The sequence below is a fragment of the Peromyscus maniculatus genome, chromosome 9 (assembly GCF_049852395.1).
Source record: "Peromyscus maniculatus bairdii isolate BWxNUB_F1_BW_parent chromosome 9, HU_Pman_BW_mat_3.1, whole genome shotgun sequence".
Lineage (NCBI taxonomy): Eukaryota > Metazoa > Chordata > Mammalia > Rodentia > Cricetidae > Peromyscus > Peromyscus maniculatus.
This window is the reverse complement of record NC_134860.1, coordinates 76772240-76793579: the sequence shown is the minus strand read 5'-3', so window position 1 is coordinate 76793579 and position 21340 is coordinate 76772240. Positions and strand designations below refer to the sequence as shown.

The window sequence follows — 21340 nt, the reverse complement described above, 5'->3', positions numbered from 1 at the left end:
AGAACCTTCTGGAACCCTGGAGTTACAGCCTATGACTGCCCAAACAACAACAGGCCCTGTATGAGGAGTGAGATCCTTTGACTAAGGACGTGAAGGGAGAAGCTGATAGTGTCAAGAGAAGACGCCTGCTGTGTGTGGAGTAGCTGGTGGGTGGGGGCGGGGCCAATAAAGTCCTGAGTTTTAAGTCTAAATTCCCTCCCCCCCAATTCCCCCGCCCTTGAAAGGTAAATGTTTTTGCCACTAGAGATGACCAGAGGACTTCTGATAGTTTTTCAGTTACTTGTTTTGATTTCATGTGAGTTTCACGAGTGCTTGCATGTATGTGTGTGTACCGTGTGTGTCAGGTGCTGGCCGAGTCCAGAAGAGGGCAGCAGATCTTCTGGAACAACAGGTGGTTGTAAGCCACTGAAGTCAGAACTCCTGGGAGAGTAGCAAACTCTCCTAAGTGCTGAGCCATCTCTCCAGCCCCTGGCTCCACCCCCACCCCCATACCTATTTTTTGTGTTTGGAAGTGATGGATGCTGTTTCTTTTTTTATTTCTATCCAAATTATTTTTGTTTTTAAGAAGTATCTGGAGGGCCGGGCGGTGGTGGCGCACACCTTTAATCCCAGCACTCTGAAGGCAGAGGCAGGCAGATCTCTGTGAGTTCGAGGCCAGCCTTGGCTACAGAGTGAGATCCAGGAAAGGCGCAAAGCTACACAGAGAAACCCTGTCTCGGAAAAAAAAAAGGTATCTGGAAGGTCTCACCATGCAGCCCTGGCTGGTCTTGAACTCACAGAAGTCATCATCATTGCCGGCAGCAGAAAGTGGAAAGTAGGCCAGGGAGGTAGTGTCCCATGGCCACCAGCAAGGGAGATTAGGAAATGGAGCTTGCTACCAAGAGGCCAAGTTCAGGGGGCAGGAAAGAGTGAATTATGGTGGGCTGGTAGCAGTTTCTTCCTCACAGAGGTTTCTCTCTGCTGTGCATAAGGGGACTTCATTATTCAACAGAGTTGAGTCTGATGTTGAAAGCTAGTCATCACCCATCTGTAGGCTAGCAAGTTCAAGATCGGCATGTAGGGCCAGAACTAGCAAATACCTTTCTTTTGTTGAAGGGTAATAGGAGAGGACTGGAGAAGGAGGGTAGTAGAAGATTTGGTGGAATGATGGCATCCATTTATCCATCCACCCACCCACCCACCATCCATCCATCCATCCATCCACCCATCTCCCCACCCACCCACCATCCATCCACCCATCTCCCCACCCACCCACCCACCATCCATCCACCCATCTACCCACCCACCCACCATCCATCCACCCATCTACCCACCCACCCACCATCCATCCATCCATCTACCCACCCACCCACCATCCATCCATCTACTCACCCAGCCACCCATCATCCGTCCATCCATCCATCCATCCATCCATCCATCCATCCATCCATCCACTCACCCGCCCACCCATCATCCATCCATCCATCCATCCATCCATCCATCCATCCATCCATCCATCCACCTACCCACCCACTTATCATCCATCCACCCATCCATCTGTCCATCCATCCATCCGTCCATCCGTGGGGCACAACCTTCACAACTCAAGCACCGCCACTGAGGTTCACCCTCCCAACACTGCTCTGTTAGGACCCTAAGCTTCCAGCTTGTGAACTTGGGCGCACAGGAGTCCGGGAGGGAATATTCAGATCACAGCAGTGACCTGAGGGTTGACTTAAAAAACAAAGGAAACGAAACCAGAAGTCCTTTTGGAAGTGAGTGACAAATTATCTTCTCAAAGTCTAGGTGGACTTTGATTCTGTTGTTCTGAAGTATCTGTGTAGACAGAAATCTGTTCCCTGGGTGCCACTGCTGTGTAGCCTTAAGCCTGTGGTGATATTCTTCAACCTGGCCTTTCCAGATATTTTTTGGTCACACCTCTAAACGAGTAATGGTTATACATAGGTAAGATGATCTAGATGTTAAAAATATCTTTCAGCATCCCAACTATAACCTCTAATTTCTCATTACATCCGTGGGGTCAGGCATCCTGTGCATGGTTCTAGGTTGAGGGTTGAGCGGTTCCTACCTTATGGTTGGTACTTGGCATGCATGTGTCTATGGAGCTGTAGCATACAGCACATTCATGAGTAGCAACCAAACCTGTTTTTTTTTTCCTTCCGCTCTCATGGATGTGCCGAACTTAGGCATCCAGTTGAAATAATCTTTATTAACTCCACCTTCCAAGAGAAATGTCCAGAGAGGATTTCTTGGCTTTTCACGGGAGGGAGGGAGGGAGGGAGGGAGGGAGGGAGGAAGGGAGGGAGGGAGGGAGGGAGGGAGGCAGGAGAAGAGGAGGAGGATATGATTGAAAGCATAAGTCTCTATCTAGGGTAAACACACCCTTTGTGTGCCAGTGACTTCTAAGAGTCTAATATCTGTCATGAATGGGGAGCGTGTGGATTGCACAGAGCACGGATCGCAGATGGGTGAGCTCTGCTGGGGTGACGTTTGGAAGAGTAGGCATGGAAACCAAGCTTGTAAGTGAGGCCGTGAGGAAGAAGGAGCCCCAGGGAAGAGCACTCTGGCCTGTGGAAAGGCAGTGACAGAGAGCCCAAGAAACAAAGAGACCATGCTTTGTGTGGCCCGCAGCCTTAGTACCAGGACCGGTGTTGCAAGCTGACCTGGAGGGAGGCAACAGTTCTGAGAGCTGATTAGAGCAGGGCATATTTGGTAAGGAAGTTACAGTTTTGTTTTTTTTTTTTTTTTTTTTTTTTTGGTGTGTGTGTGTGTGTGTGTGTGTGTGTGTGTGTGTGTGTGTGTGTGTGTGTTTATGTCCGTGTGGCTTTTGAGAGCAGTGGTGGATTTTCTGGGGTAGTAGGGCTTGAGTGAGGCCTGTTCACTCAGGAAAACAGCTCTGTGAGGGACAGGCAGCGAGGACCAGCTACAGATTAGTGGAGCAAGAGAGTTTGTTTTCTTGGATTTGCTCTGTAGGCCTCGAGGATGGTGTCCGTAGGAACTCATGGCTTGTTGGAGAACCCCTGGTATGGCCCTAGTGGAGAGCCCAAGATCGGAGCCTTTAGAATCCCTCTTTGGGCTCACAGGCATGGGGGACCAGGGGTATTTTGGTCTGTTGTCTAAAATCATGCTTTCTTGATGACCCTTGGTTATGGTTAACCTTCAGCAAGGTCATGGTTGAATCTTAAGAATTCCGTCTTAGCCCTGCTTTCGTATGAGGAGAGTTGTACAAGGATACAGCGGCGTGTGGTCGGCCACAAGAAAGATGCAACTCTGGCATTTGAAGCACACATACACACACGCATACACACACACATGCGCACACTCTTGAGCACAATTATGGTACTTAAAAAGACAAACCAAACCAAACTAGCTTATCTTTTTAGGGTATCATCTTGCCCATGCAAACCATCTCTGAGTGGAGTTTCTGGCCAAGTCTGTGTATTTGTCTGTGTGTAAATTTGCCTGTGACTCTGAATTCAGCGAGCTGGCAAATACCTAAATGAGAAATTCCCGTGTCATCAGGATCCAGATATTCTCTTGGGGAAGAACGGGAAACCATGAGAATATTGAATACATGTCTAAAGTACCAGAAAATCAACTCATCTTTTGTATAGAAAGAGGACCAACCCTTCCTGATATCGGTGTAGATGGTAAAATGTGACTCGTGGCGCTACACGCGGTTCGTCTGCTGGCTGCTTGAACTTCACGCATTCCCACCCCGTCCTTGACCACACCAGTGGTCCCAAGTGACCCCAAGTCCTTCCCGAGCCCTGGACTGCCAGGATTGGGATACTGCCGGGATACTGAGGGTCAGGAATGGTGTGGAGTCGTCTGTTTTGCGCATGAGTTACTAGTTTAAAAAAAAAAATAGACGTAGTGTTTAGTTTATTTTGGGCTCCATCAAAATGCCCCCGTCAAAGTAGCTTTATCATTGTGGCCACATGGGAAAGTGGTTACATCAAAATGTCATGTGTGGGAAAATGGATTATTCTTGGAAATGAGTAGGGGTGTTTGATAAAGAAGTTAATTCAGAATCAGAAGGAGAGGTTTTTAAAATTATTAATTTAATTTTTATGTTTTTAAAGACAGGGCTATCTGATCTTGACTGCCCTGGATCTTGCTATTTAATTCTGGCTGGCCTCGAACTCAGAGATCCCCTTGCCTCTTCCCCGCCCCTCACCCCCATGCTGGGATTAAGGGCATGCACCACCACACCTAGCTGAAGTTTTATAACCCCCTTTACGCCAGGCATGAAATACAGGCAAGGATTTATGTAACAGAAAGATCACCAATCTCCCGCGACTGAGCATTAGTGTGACACCACTGCCACCTTGTGGTGAGATCTTGCAGTTCATTGTAAGTTATGAAAGAAATGACGTTTATAAGGAGACAGGGACATTTTATACCTTCTCAATATAATAACCCTGTATAATATCATGTAGTAAAAATCTCTCTAATATTAATTAGAAATTTATGCTTATGAATGTCTATAAAGAAGGAATACAGAATTAAAAACAGAATGTATAACATTTGGAATTATTAAATAAGTATTCACAGAATATAATTGCTTTTTAAAGTGATTATACTTTTATAGCTTTTCTTAAGGAAATTATAAACCAGTATAAGGAACAGAATGCATTAGAAATTACTGGGCATCTGGTATAAAGGATAATTAGACTACATTATATAGTCACTGTTGTTTTGCTTTAGAACATGTTAATTTGCATTTAAGCACAAATGTCCTAATAGTTTACAGTATTTCATAGACAATGATGTAGAGCTTTTGGATCTTCTCAGAGGTGTGGAGTCCCCTCGGTGCTGGGAGGCGCTCTCCGTCCTGGGCTCCAGTTTGGGAGAGGTATTCCCCACTCTTCCCTCTCCTTGTTTATTCAGCCTATTGAATAATTGGCTCGTTTTTAGCAAACTGAACTTTTTCCTTACATACAGATGAGGTCACAGCCAGCCAGCTCAGGTTTCCTGCACAGGACACACCACCTAGGATTCTACATCTCTGTGCAAACAGAGTTCAAAAGGGTCAGACATAAGATTTAATATTCACAATCGTTTTGTTTTTTTCATATACATAAAAATATAAAACCACTCTTTAAAGCAATTTACTAGAAATAACTGCTCACTTTCACATATTATGCACACGTCAATGTGCACATTCCCACTCTGGGTCTCTGCAATGGCTGTGATGACGGGAAGCTGTGGTCTGGCCACCTCGGGGTTGCAGCAGTCGGTCTCCCTCCAGGGCAGCTCCCACAAGGGTGATTCAGCAAGGGGAAAACAAGTGATGGCCTGTGGCTCCGTGGGTTTTCCTAGCTATGGGAATTCCTATGATCTCATCCCTCCAAAGTGTCTGTCCATAGACCTTTGGAAAAGCACCCCATATTGTTCCGATACACAAAACTGCTTGAGGGTACTGCACCAAATGTAGTTTATAAACAGGGAAATGTTTGTGATATTGTAAATGACAAAGGACTCCATTTTTATGAGGCATGGATTCCAGAAACTTCTCTGCATGCTGCTTCTTCTGTGAGCGGGGGTGGGGGGTGGGGTGGGGTGGGGGGTGGGAGGGGTGGGGTTTATTATTACCCCTCACTGCAGGTCTTCCTCCAGCTGTGCTGTTTTTTGATAAAGAAGTGAATTCCGAATTGGAAGGAGGGACATTTTAGTTTGGGTTGGGGCAAGCTGCTGCCAGCCCTGGCGTTGGGTGGCGGTGTGGAGCACATGTGCCCCTCTGTAGCTCTTCCTGCCTCAAGGACAAGTCTTGGTCATCTTCATCTGCTGGGAAATCCAGCGTCCATCTGGCTTGTAGGTGGGCGTAGTTTGGTGAGTGTGGGCAGCTGGCCTTCAAGGGGAGGAAGGGAAGAGTTGCCGCCAGTGAGCATGCTCAGTTATTAAGCCCAGTTGCCCTTCTGCCGTTCTGAGGTTGGGATCAGACTGGTGGTGATGGGGGGGGGGGGGGCAGAATGGCATAGACTAGAGTCTAGAGTTCCACACAGGGAAAGGGACGTTAGGAGTGAAGAGACACAGTAGTTTTCTAGGCATGTGTTTTGTCAAAAGTTTTTTAATGCTAAAATTTTTTAAATATTAATTTGTGTGTGTGTGTGTGTGTGTGTGTGTGTGTGTGTGTGTGTGTGTGTGTGTGTGTGTTGTGTTCAGGAGTCCACTTAGGTGAGAAGAGGGCATTGGATCTCCTGGAATTGGGCTACAGGTGGTTGTGAGCCACCGTGTGGATGCTAGGAAACAAACCCAGCCCCTGTGCAAGAGCAGCCAGTGCTCTTAGCCACTGCGCCGTCGCTCCAGCCCCAGACAGAAATTTTAAAATGCTGAAAGCTAGGTGAGAGTAAATGCATGTATTGAATAACAAAGAAAAGGACCCCCCAATACTGAATTATCTATACCTTTTACAGGGCTCACCCAGGCTGGCTATCAACCTGTGATCCTCCTACCTCTGCCTCCTGAGTGCTGGAATTACAGACCTGAGCCATCAGGCCTGACTCGAAAGGTATTAATACCTGTAGGTTCTTGTGACCTACACTGACCTATTGAATCAAAACCTACCAGGTGAAGTAAGATTTGTTAGTATTTATAAAGTCCCCCTTGTAGCGATGAGCAAGATTTTGAACTACTGTATTTAATAGGACTGAATGTACTATACATATTATTTATTTTGATAAGGAGGCTTAGATTTATTTATTTAATTATTAATTACTGGGGAATTGAACCCAGGGTTGCATGCATGCTAGGCAAGTGCTCTGCCACTGAATCACGTCCTCAGCTTGAATTTTTTTTTTTAAAGCAGGACATGCATAGCAGGATAAAAATTCAAAGGGGAGAGAAGGCTCCAAGGTGCAAAGTGAAGTGGGTGTGGAATCAGAAGTGGAGAGCAGATTTAGAGGGGGAAGGGAGAGCCAGACAAAGCAGGTTCACAGGTGGCTATGAGAGAGGTTCCCAGGAGGAATTAAAATGAGATCAAAGGGCCACGGTGTGTTTTTTATCATCACACAGAAAAATTGAGCAAGTCTAAGAACAGAGAAAGACGCATACTATGATACACCAAGGCACAAACTTGTAGTGAAGACAGACTTCTTTTGAAAAATCTATTATTATTGTTATTCGTGTGTATAACTGTGTCTGTGTCTGTGTGGATGGATGCTACGTATGTAGGTGCCCTCAGAGGCCAGGAGAAGACATCAGGATCTGCAAGCTGCCCAACATGGAGGATGTCAACCAAAGTTGTATCCCCTGGAAGAGCAATAAATGCTCTTGTAGCAAGTTTCTTGTTGGACTATTTCTGGATTGCCAAGTTCCGAAATAATGACATGGAGACTTATTATTACTTATGAAAGCTTGGCCTTAGCTTAGACTTTTATAATTTAATTAACATGTATTTTTTAATCTATGCTTTGCCACGTGGCTTGGTTACCTCTTAGTAATGCATGTCTGGCTTGTTCTGAGTCTTCTGGCAAAATCCTACACCTAGATTCTTCCTCCTCTTCCTCTCTCCCCAGAGAAGTCCGGCCTACCCTCTCCTGCCTAGCTATTGGTCATTCAGCTTTTTATTACACCAGTTACAGCAACACATCTTCGTACAGTGTACAGATATTCTGCAACATTCCTCCTGGCCAGGAGGCCAGGAGGCCAGGATGTAAGATAAATAAATAAATTTATTAAAAAAAAATAAAAAACAACCAAACAAACAAAAAACCAGAATCGTTCCTAATATAGGGGCAAACTCCACATTATCCAACAATTGAGTGCTTACACTGGCCACAGTGGCATTTGCACATGAAAAAGACAGGCTGACTATGGGAGGCACTCCTGGCTCTAGTCCTCAGAATGGAGCCAAGTTTCCTGCCCAGGCTGCCTGGAACAGTGCCTAAAAACAGCCCAGAGTTCTGGTTTTACCAAACGGCTGTTTGAATATCAGTCTTCAACTCACTTTCTTGCTCATTGAATAATTGTTCTAAGCTCCTGATAAGGCCAAGCTGAGTGGTAAGTTCTGGTCCCACGGTGGCAAATGTAGGTGAGCATGGGCCCCGTTCCAGGCGGACTTCTTGGGAAACCTCCGCTCCGATTTTCACAGTGGCTTTGCCAGTTTGCACTCCCACCAGCAGTGAATGAGTGTTCCCCTTACCCTAGTCCTCGCCTACATGTACTATCATTTGTTTATTGATCTTGGCCATCTGACTGGAGTAAGATGAAATCTCCAAGTAGTTTTCGTTTACATTTCCCTGATGTCCAAGGATGTTTTATGTAGAGTGGTTCTTAGCTGTTTGTGTTTCATCTTTTGGGAACCCTGTTTAAATATGGATTTATTTTCATTCTTCAACGTGCAGTTATCCAGTTTGATTAGCACTGTTTGTTGAAGATGCTGTCTTTTCTACAGTGTGTATTTCTGGCTTCTTTGTAAAAAAAAGAAAAAAAATCAGGTGCCTATAGGTATATGGAGTTCTGTCTGGGTCTTTAATTTTGTTTCCTTGATCAATGTGTCTGTTTTTGTGCCGATTTCATGTTGTTTTTATTACTGTAGCTCTGTAGTATAGTCTGGGATGGTGAGACCTCCAGCGGTAGTTTTATTATTAAGGATTGTTTTAGGTAGTCTAGGTTTTTGTTTTTTGTTTAAGATTAATTTTTCAATTTCCATGAAGAATTGTGTTGGAATTTGATGAGGGCTGCACTGAATCTGTAGATTGCTTTTGGTAAGATGGCCAATTTAATAATAATAATTCTACCAATCCATGAACATGGGAGATCTTTCTTAGTTCTGATATCTTCTTCAGTTTCTTTCTTCAGTGTCTTAAATTTTTTATCATACAAGTCTCTCACTTACTTTAGAGTTATCCTGAGAGTTTTTTTTTTTTTGAGGCTATTGTGAAATGAATTGTTTCCCCAATTTCTTTCTCAGTCCATTTGTCATTTGTATATTGGAAGGCACTATAGTGATTTTTGTGTGTTAATTCTGTATCTTGCTACTTTACGGAAAATATTTATATGCTACAGGAGTTTTTGGGTAGACTTTTTAGGGTTAGTTATGTCATCTAATCTGCAATTAAAGATACTTGGATGACTTCTTTCTTATTATTTGTAGTTCATTCACCTCTTTCAGTTGTCTTAATGCTCTAGCTAAAACATCAAGTGCTATATTGAATACATATGGAGAGACTGGACAACCATGTCTTATTCTTGATTTTAATGGAATTGCTTTGAGTTTCTCTCTACTTAGGTTGTTGTTGGCTGTGGGCCTGCTGTAAATTGACTGTATTATGTTGAAGTATAATCTCTTATAGGACTTTTATAGGATCTCTCCAGGACTTTTATCATGGAAGGATGTTGGATTTTGTCAAAGGCCTTTTCTGTCTCTAATGAGATGATCATGTGGTTTTTGTCTTTTCATCCTGTTTATGTGGTGAATTACATTTATTGATTTTGTTTGTTGACCCATGACTGAATTGTGGGATAAATCCAACTCGACTAATGTGTATGATCTTTTTGATGTGTTCCTGATTGGTTCGCAGGTATTTTATTGAGAATTTTGTATCTATGTTTATAGGGGATATTGATCTATGATTTCCTTTCTTTTTTCCCTTTTTATTGTGTCTTTGTGTGGTTTTGGTATCAGGGTAATAGTGACTTTGTAAAAAGAATTTGGAAGGTGTTTATTCAGTTTCTATTTTGTGTAACAATTTGAGGAGTATTTTCATTAGTTCTTTGGGGGTCTCATAGAATTCTCTCCTGAATCTATTTTGTACTTTTTTTTTGGTAGTTGGGTGACTTTTTTGCTAGGGGTTATGGATCTGCTAAGTTATTGATTTCATCCCAATTAACACTGGTAGGTGGTATATATCAAGAAACATATCCAGTTTTTTTAGCCTTTCCAGTTTGTTTGGTGGAATATAGATTTTTAAAGTGTGCCATTATGATTCTTCAAATTTCCTCAACGTCTGTTATAATGTCTCCTTTTTTTTTTAATCTCTAAATTTGAATCTCAGACATAAACTTCTGAAATGCAGTTTTAGTCTTAGGATGTCTGTGTGCATGCACAGTTCCTACAAAGAATTTTATTTGCTCTAAGCAAGGGGTGGAAAATGAGCAATTTCACAGCTTTGACATTGGACTAAAAACAGTCTTAGAAATCCAGCAAGATACAAATGAAATTTTTAAACATTTTTTTAATGATTTTTTTTGTTTTGTTTTGTTTTTTTGAGGCAGGGTTTTGTTCTGTAGTCTAGGCTGTCTTAAAACTCACTATCTTCTTGCCTTGGCTTCCTGAGTGCTAAGGTTATCTCTTATCCTGCAAATCTTGAGAACACAATTAAAATGATACTTGTTTTCTTTACTTATGTGTGTATTTGTCTGTATTGTGGGGGACCAGCCTCTGCCTTTTACAGGGTTCCTGCGAGGAGGAGAGAGGAATAAGGAACTTGTAGATGGAATGATAGGCTTAGTGGAGAAGAAGAAAGACAGAAACACAGGATAGCCTCGGAGGGCCTGGATCCTTATCCACTGGCCCTGGACTTTATTCAAAAGCGCTTTTTATAACAATGCCAAGGAACGAGGCAAAAGACCTCCCTATTGCTAGATACAACCAAGTGTAGACTCTTCCAAACACCTGGTACCCAGGCCCATGGTTCAAACCATCCTTTTATGCAGCCCTGCTGGTAAATCAAGCTCAGATCTCACTAGGAAACCTCTATGGGCTCCCACACTGTATGTGTGTGTGTACATGTGCATGTGAGTGCGCCAGCGAGCACATTTTCAAGAGCATGTATGTGTCACAGCATGCTTGTTGGAAGTCAGAAGAAAGCTGCTTTAGGGAGTCGGTTTTTTTCCTGACACCATGCGAGTTCTGGGTATTGAACTCAGGTCATCAAGGCTTGACTGTAAGCACTTTTACCTGCTGAGCCATTTTGCTTGCTCTGTTTTCATCATTTGTCACCATAACTTTCTGATCGAGATTATCTTCTATACTTGTTATTATCTGTTGTTCTAGCTCAATATATTGAATATAGTTGTGTGATTTTTTTCAAAACGGACTCTTGTTTCTTTACTCTGTACTCACTATTTGTGAAGCCGCAGGACTCCTCCCCCACCCCGTGTTCTTTTTCTTTAACCACATACTGATCACATGGACATATTTTCTAGAGTTGTGACCCTAGTCATTTTTGTCATGTTCCTTTTATAAGGACTGTGTTTAGCCATGTATGCACAGAAGTTTCCTTTTGAGGACTGACTTTCCCGTGAATAACTGGGCCCCTTTTAATCTTGTTAACTCACAGCCCGCAGAGGACAAAGAGCATTTTTCCCCCTATTTTCTTATTTTCTTCAATAATTTTAAATAAATTGTGTTTGTGTACTATAACAGGTTTATCTGGGGTGAGGCCTGGAGATGTCTACTCCATCTATGCTGGGAATTTGGCTGGCTTTTACAGGTCTTGTGCTGGTAACCATAGCTGCTGGGAGTTCATAATTATGACAGCCACATCATGTCCAGAAGGTCACATTTCACAGCTTTCCTTTCCATTCTCTGATTCAGACATTATTTCTACCTCTTGAAGATGTTTTCTGAGTCTTACCCCTACCCTAGTGCATGCGTGCGTGCGTGTGCGCGCGTGTGCGCCTGTGCGTGTGCATGTGCGTGTGTGTTGGGGGAGATAATGAAGACTTCCTGTTTACCACAGAGTATTCTCCGCACTCTGACCAGGCATGCATCTTTCCACTGAACTGCTGCCCACTGTAAACAAAGCTTCTCTGACTAAGGTCCAGAGCAGCCCAAGTCTATGGGTATATTCATACATATTTAGAAGGCAGTTTGACAGCATCCATTTAGGTTCTACCCTAGAACTTATGACCTCCCCAGCCACAGGCTCTTGACCAGGATCATTGCACCAGACATGAAATTGCTCCTTGTGGAGCAGTCTTCAAATCCCACCAAAAAGTAGTTAGTCATCCTGTAACAGCTCTACCCCTATTGCATCAGTAGACACTTCTGCTTGGCAGGTTAGTATTGCAGCATGCACCGGGCCCAGCTCTGGGTAAGACAATTGACCCAGCTTAATGGGGATGATCGTGCCATTTAGAGTAAGAGCTCCTATCAAGAATAGCTTAAGGGTGAATTAGGGAAGCAGAGCGTGGGGAGGGTGATTGCATCCTCCAGGGAAGAGAAGCCTATACAGGCAGGCCGTGGGGCTGCATCAAGGGCGAGAGCAACAGCTTTCATGACAGACAAACTGAAGGGAGGAGGCTTAGAGCAAAGGGAGCCTGGAAGCCACAGGAAAGAGGCCCGAGAACATCACACCCGGTCTTTGGTGATGCCCATGGGGGTGTGGATTTGGTAGTGCAGGGAGCAAAGGCCGAAACTATTTAGGGTTTCATTTTAGAGGAATCTTAATAACCGTGAGGAGGCTGAAGTGTAGGTTATTTGTGTCTTCTTAAAATAGTGCTTGTATAAGAGAAATAGATCCACATTTTAACTTCATTTTTTTCTTCTTCGTTATGTTTAAAAGAACTTTCAATTATGTGTTTTTATTTAACCCTTCATGATCTTAAACAGAACTTTACAAAAATCCCCAAACACATGCTCGCTTTGGTGGCACGAATCCTAACATTGTAATGATACAAAGAAGATTAGCATGGCCCAGGGCATGGAGGACATGCAAATTTGTGATGCGTGCCTTATTTTTGCTAGCACCACCCAAAGAAACAGTCCAGACATGAAACTATGGAAGAGAGTCCTTAAAAATTGTGATAGAGATGCTGAAGAGTAGCTGACCACAGTTGATAGCTTTGAACAGGGTGGTGGGGAAGGACTCAGTTTTTTTTAAGGGCCTGGCCCCTAGAAGTTTGACCATGCTTCAATGAGTGTATGGGCAACACAAATTAGATTTGGTGTTTTTGGTTTTCTTTCCTCTTTTTTCTTTTTTTTTTGGGGGGCGGCACAAGGGTGGGATGGTGGACCTGGGAGGAATGGGAAGCAGGTGTGATTGGGGTCCATTGTATGAAGTTCCCAAATAATTAATAAAAATATTATGCTGGGGGGAAAGTCCTGATACATGTACTGCTGTCATTTGAATTTCCCAATGATTTATTCTTGGGACAAGTTAGAGTTTTGTCATGGACCTAACGCTGTCTACACCTCAGGAGTCCAGGATGCTACCCCAAGCGACTTAAGATGCTTCAGCAAGGCGGTACTTCCTGCATCCCCTTCCTGTCCTCACCCCTTGGCAGTAACTGAAGGATTTCCCTGCCTCTCTCCCCAGAGTGTCTTGAAGTAGACTCTATCAGAGGGGCATGGCTGTTCTCAATGCATGTGAGAGAAACAGCAACTATCTGAGGAGGCCAGATTGACAGTAACTAATCCAATGCCACAGGACATCGTGGCTGAGGCCTGCTTCCGTGTGGGCTCCACAGTGGTCCTTGTCGGGTCTGAAAGGCAGCCTTGCGGTAGGCGCCGTTGGTGAGTGTTTAGACTTGGACTGGGGAGAGAGGTGACCCTTGACCCTCACTGTGGTTTTGTTCTCTGTCCCATCACCGATTTTGTTCAAAGACACCACACTCCCCTCTTAAAGAATATTTTGTCCTTATTCCAAGGGCTTTTGGGTCTATTAGTGAGTTTTATACCTTTTTCTTTTAAAAAATATTTTTTATTTTCAAAAAAGTAAAAAAAAAGAAAAACTTTACCTCCTTGCTGCTTATAAATACACATTTCAGTGGTGTTTGGTATAGTTACATTGCCTGGCAATATGATCTTTAGTTAGTTATTTGGCAGCTTCACACATGTATATAATGTGTCCGGTTCCTCTCTCTTCCTAATCCTTTCTCATCTTCTCCCACCCCACCAAAGCCCCCTCCTCCCTAGTAGCCCCATTCCGGCCTTGAGTTTTGGTGTGTGACTCCCGCTGAATCAGAGCCCTCTGTGTGGCTGCTGGACTTGGGGTTCTCCGTTGGAGCCCAGTTATCGGGGTATACAGCTAACGGCAATGATTCTCCTCTTGCCCTGAATTTGTCCGTAAGGTAAACAGTGAGGGGTCGGATCCCCCACCCCAGGACCCTCCTCTGTTTTTGCACAATGCAGCCTTTTTGTTAATGCGCTAGTACCTCAGATGCCTTTCAGATCAGAGAGTTTTTAGGTATGGAAATAAGCTAAGCAAAATCGATTCTCTTCACCCAAGTGACAACAGCATTTTTCATGTTATTTCTAGGTAAGCTGCAAAGCATTTATTTTTGTGCGTTTTGCCTTTAACCCGAGACAAGGCTCTAGCTCCTATCGTGAGCAAAGAAGGAAATGTACAAGCCAGTGGGCTGCGGGAACGCTGATGGGTGACTGTGAAGCAGAACAAGATGTGTCCACTGGAAAGCTCAGGAAACAGACAAACCGCTCAGCTGCAGGGCCACTTTTTCCACTTTAACCATACATGCTGAGTTCAGATTTTTTTTTTTAAAAGAATAACTGACTCATCAATCACCCATCGGAGCTTTCATAAATGTGGTCACTGATTCTCCCTCCCCAGGGTCTCAGTCACTGTTCTGCTGCTGTGAAAGGACATCATGACCATGGCAGCTCTTATCAAAGAAAACATTGAATTGGGGCTGGCTTACAGTTTCAGAGGCTTAGTCCATTGTCGTCATGGCGGAGAGCGTGGCGGAGAGCATGGCAGCAGGCAGGCATGCGGCTGGAGGATAGCTGAGAGCTATAACCTGATCCACAAGGAGAGAGAGAGAGAGAGAGAGAGAGAGAGAGAGAGAGAGAGAGAGAGAGAGAGAGAGAGAGAGAGAGAGAGAGAACCATTGGACCTGGCGTGGGCTTTTGAAACCGTACAGCCCACCCCCAGGGACACACTTCCTCCAACAAGGGCACCCTTTCCGAACCTTATAATCCTTTCACATAATGCCGCTCCTGGATGACCAAGCATTCAACCGTTTTCCTCAAATCACCACCCTACTATTGTGTCGAACACCTTTCTTCCCTCATTCCTTCTTAACCTTTTTATCATTCTGTCCTTCTGTGACTCACAAGTGTGTACTTTCTGAAGCTCCAAGCCATGAAACCGAATAGATTGAGATAGGAAACTGTTGTTCGGCTATTGGAAGTTATTAAGGTGTAAGTAAGATCTTCTGTAGTCTCAGGCTAAAATAAGCACATCACCAAGATGGTTCCACCTGGCCAGTTACTGTTTGAAGTAAGCTAGGATGAATAGGAAACACAGAGTGAAAATTTTGTTTCTGTGTGTGTGTGTGTGTGTACAGGTGTGTGTGTGTGTGTGTGTGTGTACAGGTGTGTGTGTACATGTGTGTGAAGGTCAGAGGTCAGTGCCAGGTGGCTTCCTCAGCTGCTCTCCATCTTAGTTTTTGAGACAGAGTTTCCCAGTGAACCTGGAACTTGCGGACTGGCTAGGCTGGCTGGCCACTGAGCCTCGAGGATCCTTCCATCTTGACCTGTCCAGCTGCATCAAAGTCAGTTCTCTCACAAGTAGAGCTTCAGTTCAAAGGCGGGGGAGAGGAGAGCCTTGTGCTCTTAAGGGTCCAGTAGAAGAGAGGACCCCGGGATTCAGTCACAAGGTAGACTTCCCCGAGGACTCGATCATAAAGGTCATGGAAGATGTGCCCTCAGTGTGAACTTGGTCCAGAGGCTCCTGGGTCACAGGGCTGCAGCCTTGGCGCCTCACCAGTGCCCTCTGTGGTTGGTGACGACCTGGGATTCTGCCTCTACTATGGAGTCTCTCCCAGAGGAGCTGTCACAATCAGGGTGAAGAAGGACCTTCTCACGACTAGTGACCGTTTGTTTGAAACCTTCCTAATCAGACCTTCTAACATCCGGCACGCACGCCGAGAATTTCTCCTTGCTACCAGATCGGGCTCTTGACGAGGGGTGACAGCTCTTTGCAGTTGGATTGAAGGCTTTCAGCAGAAGGAGCGTACGTTGTTTGGTTGACTGGAAGGAGAAGCTAGGAGGTGGAAGAAAGCAGAGCAGGCGGGAGACTGAGAGGGGACGTGTGCCATGTGGTGTCATGTGAGTTGTGACATCTCATCATGCGGCCTAAGGAGTGAGAGGCTCTTCATAATTTGTAGCATTTTATCTAGGTCCTGGGCGAGCTTTTGGGATGAGCCATCTTTTTTTTTTTTTTTGGTTTTTCGAGACAGGGTTTCTCTGTGTAGCTTTGCGCCTTTCCTGGATCTCGCTCTGTAGACCAGGCTGGCCTCGAACTCACAGAGATCCACCTGCCTCTGCCTCCCGAGTGCTGGGATTAAAGGCGTGCACCACCGCCGCCGCCCTGGGATGAGCCATCTTGCTTGTACAACTCAAGGAAGGTGCCAGGATGTGGGCTGGTCGGATCTATTAGGATGGTAACCCTGGTGGGTAGTCCCCACTTTATCCGGTCTTGCCTTGTTGGCTCCAAGAGCGCGGGTCAGAGCTGCTCCTGGGAGGTCTTGACTTCAGAGGGAAGTCGTGGTTTTCACCCTTCACTGTAGCGTGGTAGCCTTTCCATGGCACTCCTCACTGAATGTAAGGATGGATCTTTGAGCTGCGCTTCTCCAAAGCCTACCTCCCACCCCCCCTTTACCCCCCTACTCCCCCCCCCCCCCCCCCCCCCCGCCACCCCCGTCCCAGCTTACCACCCTGTTCTCACGAGTGTTCTGCATTTAGCTGTACGAGATGAAGTCTCCTGGGCTTGGCTGTCCAGCATGTTCAGTAGAAGCGCCTCTCCTGCCTCACACATTTCACCAGCCCTTTGTACTTACAGTAAAAGGCGGGTTCCTCCTCGTGGCTGGCAGATCCTGACTCATCTCTTGCAACTTCATGTCTTGATCCTTTCCATCCACTCTGGCAGTTATTTGCCTTGACAGTGGCTGGTGAACACTTACTTACCTTTTCCAGGAAGCTCTTAGAATTCATGCCTGGAAAATACTCTCTGAACTTAATAGCACAATGAAATCATCATCGTAATAATACTTGGTGCCACTTACTGAGATTTTCTGTAGGCCAAATACTGTTCTAAGTGCTCTCCAGATGCACTGTATCATGAACTTTAAAGCAATAAGCTTATAAAGTTGCCATTCTGGCCTTCTGTTTTTGGATAGGAAATGTGGCCATAGAGAAGTGGGGTGTCCTGGATTCATGTTGTTAGTGTGTTGTAGAGCCTGGCTTGAAGTCAAGATTCTAGGCCTGTTCTCTGGTACTGAAGTTTCAGAAGTATTTTGTTACCATTGACTTGCAGTGATTTCCCGGTGGACGCTCTCAGAACACACTGCAAAGTGAACCTGAAACTCCAAGTAAACATCAACATGACCTCATTACCTTCCGAACAAGAAACTTCTCTCAGATTTTCTAGCTTATTGATAATATAAGGCATTATTATCAAACTTACAAATGAACTCTGATATCACACAAGGTTCATCTCAGCCATTCATACAGGCCCCATTGGCACGTGGGAGGTAATGTCCTGGGCATTTGAGATACCCCCATGGCAGTCTAGTGGGACAATTTTTAACTTTGGTTTTCCGCACCGTTTTTTGCCTTGGAGGCTCACTGTAGTATTGTTATTCTGGCACTGAATTCAGAATAAGTGTGAGCTGTCCTGGACCCCTCTTGAAGACAGTGTTATGATGTGTCTCCTGAGGACAGTCTTATAGATAGGCTCTGGAGTAGTCTGCCTCTCTCTTTCCTTTCTCTTTTTCTTCCAATTAAAGTGAAACATTAAATTTTTACTACATATAATAAACTCAGGGACTTAGTATTTCAATACAGGTTGTAAAATAGGTGAATTCCATGGTGGACATATTTTGTGGGGAAGCACAGAGAATGAGAACATACTGTAGTATCGAACAGGTGGCCATTGAGATGAGTCTCACTGAGATCAAGGTTTGAAGGAAGCTGGACCTGGTGGTGTGCCCTTGTAATCCCAGGGTCGGGGAGGCAGAGACAGGAGAACCTTTGGGGCTCGGTGGTCAGCCGGGTTTGTCTCTCTGGTGTGCTCCAGGCCAGTGAGAAACCCCATCTTTTAAAGGTAGGTGGTGCCTGAGGAATGACACCCACAAATATCACTTGGCCTCTACTCACATGCACACATCAAGGTGCATGCATCAAGGACTTGTATCAGGACAGAAATGAACATCCTCCCCTGGCCCAAAGACTTGAAGTGCGAGAGTTAACCGGATGAGGGAAGAGCAGTAGCCAGTACCTAGGCCTGAGCCACGCTTTTCCAATTAAAAGCAAAAAGAGTAATTGTGGATGGAAGGGTCCAAGAGAGTCAAAGACTAGGTGGGGTCTGAGAGCTTGGAGGATTTTGCTGGGGACAGTGGGAGTGAACTGACATTCTATAAAGCACTCAGCAGAATCCAGTCCGGAGTCACAGAGGCCCTCCTACCTCTCCAGGCACATCGCCCGCTGTCTCCCTTGGAAACGCTTCTAGATATTTGCTCCAGAATGCCCTCTGAAGAGTCCCCAGGTGTCTATGGTGTCTTGAGTCTGTCCCAATCTGCTTTCTGTTGCTGGGACAAAATACGTGGGGAGAGTAGTTGAAAGAGAAGGTTTTGTTTTGGTTCACGGTTTTGGAAGTTTCAGTCTGTGGTCATTTGGCTCTATTACTTGTGGCCTGTGGTAAAATGGAGCATTGTGGGAAGGAACACATGGCTGAGCCAAGCTGCTCATCTCCGGGTATCAGGGTGTGGGGACATGGAGATTGAGAGAGGTTGGTGACCAGATGTATCCATTTGCTGTTCTCCCCCCACCCAGTGAATGACCCAATTCTTTCAGGTAGGCCCCACTCTTCCATCTCCTAATGGCTTAGCAATAGATCAATGGATTAGTGAAGTCCAAGCCCTCATGAATGACCTCTGCCTCTAAACACAGACACATTGGTGACCAAGCCTTTACCATGTGAGCCTTTCAGGGGCACTTCAGATCCAAACCTTTGTATACCCCAACTATGCTTTTTGTTGTTGTTGCATGGAGGCCTTCCATGGAGGCTGCCTCAGGGAGTCCTTCCTTGACTCCCACTTAGGCTGGCTGAAATATTCTTTCCTGTCTGAGCTACCACACACAGTTCTTTGTGTATGTGTTTGCCGTAATAACTAACGTCTAACAGCGTCTGTTGTTTATCACACTAGCCTGTCCATTCTATCCTGCTGACGTCCCCTTTGTACAAAGGAATATGCAGATGTTAATAACTTGCCTAAGTTCATCAGTTACTTGTACTGAAGCTAGGAATTACACATGGGTCTGGCTCCAGAGGCCATTTGCTCCAGAGGTTAGACCCGCACCTCTAACATTCTCACCTTATATAAGCTGTGCGGAAGTCACACCCATTGCAGATGTTAGTTTGTGTGCGTGCGCCTTTCATCCTGTCTACGGATGCTTTTGTTAAATTCATTAAATTTGTTCTTTGACAATTTCATTGATGAATTTTGATTATCCTCACCCCAACCTTCTTTTATCTCCTTCTCTACCCTGCCCCCACCCCTGTCTCTTTCTCACATTCATGTCTTTTTGTTTTGTTTGGTGGCCCACTGAGTTTAACTGGGGCTGTCTGTGTGGCCTTGGGTTTGGGACTGTCCAGGGGAGCCTGGTGGATTCGCCAGTGGGTACGCAGCTGAAGACAGTGACTCTCTGTCTCCCACAGTCGATCAGTGGCCGATTCCACCTGCAAATTCTTTGGGAACCATGCAAAATTCACTTTTACTTTCTGGTGCTTTATGTGCATTCTCTTGATTGGCCTGTGATGTGAATGAAACATTTGCTCCTGGCATTTGTAAGATGTGCGTCACGGTGTTGGGAATTCCGGGTTCTGAATGGGATTTGGTTCTGGGTTGGGTTTTCACACTGTCATTGTGCTCTGTTCTGTCCCCAGACCAGCATTAAAGAGGGACAGCTGCTGAAGCAAACCAGCTCCTTCCAAAGGTGGAAAAAGAGATACTTCAAACTTCGAGGCCGGACACTTTATTACGCAAAAGACTCAAAGGTAACTAACTCCACGGGACGGACCCCAAGCACTGTGTGTCATGACTAGATCTAAACCTAGATCCAAGCTGCACATGTCTTGGATCCTCGTTATAGCTTAGCTGCCCTCATAGGGATTTATTATAAGTGTGGTCATCTTGCACTCCACCTCAAGGGGGAGCTATCGAGGCATAGGGGCAGCTAGCCTAATAGGTTTTGATTTTTTCTTCTAATTAAAATAAGTTATAAATAACTTAGAATGAATTCAAAACTTTGGGTTTCCTCCTTTTTTTTCCCTTTTAAATCTTCTTCTGACTATAAGAAAGTGAGAGGTTGTAGCTGTTAGAAATGTACATTCTGTGGGCAGATGTAAGTTCATAGCCCAACGCATGCACAGTCCACAATGTGCCTGTGGCTATCATGTGCTACCGAGAGAAGTCTGAAGACAATGTACATGCTGAGTGCTTTCACAGTCCTGGGCACAAATAATCTCTTCATTATGGTAGCAATTAAGAGTTAAAAAAAATCACATTGTAATAAAATTGAGACTTAAAGTAATTTTTATGTAACAGTTGCATGAGATAATAATGTCGTTTGGGAAGAAGATTCCCTATTAAAACTGATATTTTAATGTTGCCTGAAAAGAAATCATTAGGATGCCAGAGGAATAATCATTTCCATTTTTAAAAATGCATGTTCCTGATATAATCAGTAGAGTCATTAGTAGAAGCTGAGAATGCAACCAGTCAGCAAACCTAATTCTTGGTTTGTGGAACAGCAGTCGAACTGAATAACTGAATGCTCAGGTTAAAGTAATAACAAAATCCAGTAATCTTATTTTAAAAGCCTAATGTTGACTGTTGTCCCTGCTGCGGCTCCATGGTGTCTTTGCACATTCCTCTGTAGAAACATCGACCTCTTGGTTACCTGTGACTGTGGCAGTGTACCCTGTGAAGGTGCCCCTCGAATAGTCCCATATATGAGATGACGAATTTGTTTTCTGCTGAGAAAACTGTTGGTGACTTTGCATAGCCTTTCCCTGGGACTCCAGTCCTCTTTGCAGTGAACATTGTCTGTTTCATGTACTGGCCACATTGTACACCCCTTCCAGTTTGGGAGCAAGCCTAGTTGAATTAAAGTAAACTAATAACGATACAGTAAACTTAATGTAACCCCCTTAGTATAACTCCCTGTTTGGGAGAGTGGAAGCTATCAGGAAGGCGAGACATGTTTCTCTGCAGCTGTGGAGGTGAACTCCACTTGTGTGGGAAGTTCACTGACTTGAAAGCTGAGCAGTGACCAACTCACTAAAAATGGGAAAGATGCATGCATGTGCTCATACTTCCTAATGCCTAATTTGTCCTTTGAAAGAAGTCCCATTTTTTCCTGCTGCAG

General features: G+C 44.7%; 1 protein-coding gene and 1 non-coding gene across 4 annotated transcripts in view; both read left to right on the top strand.

Moving 5' to 3' along the window:
• Dgkh (diacylglycerol kinase eta) overlaps positions 1-21340 on the top strand; it is a 166553-nt gene that overhangs the window by 59329 nt on the left and 85884 nt on the right. For all 3 annotated transcript variants that reach the window (XM_076545427.1, XM_076545425.1, XM_076545426.1), the window contains exon 3: positions 19857-19967. In XM_076545427.1, coding sequence (XP_076401542.1) covers positions 19857-19967 — 111 coding nt within the window. The remainder of the gene's footprint in view (positions 1-19856; positions 19968-21340) is intronic.
• Positions 12587-12692, top strand: LOC121832514 (U6 spliceosomal RNA). The gene has a single exon (XR_006076157.1). It is a non-coding gene; the product is annotated as a U6 spliceosomal RNA (small nuclear RNA).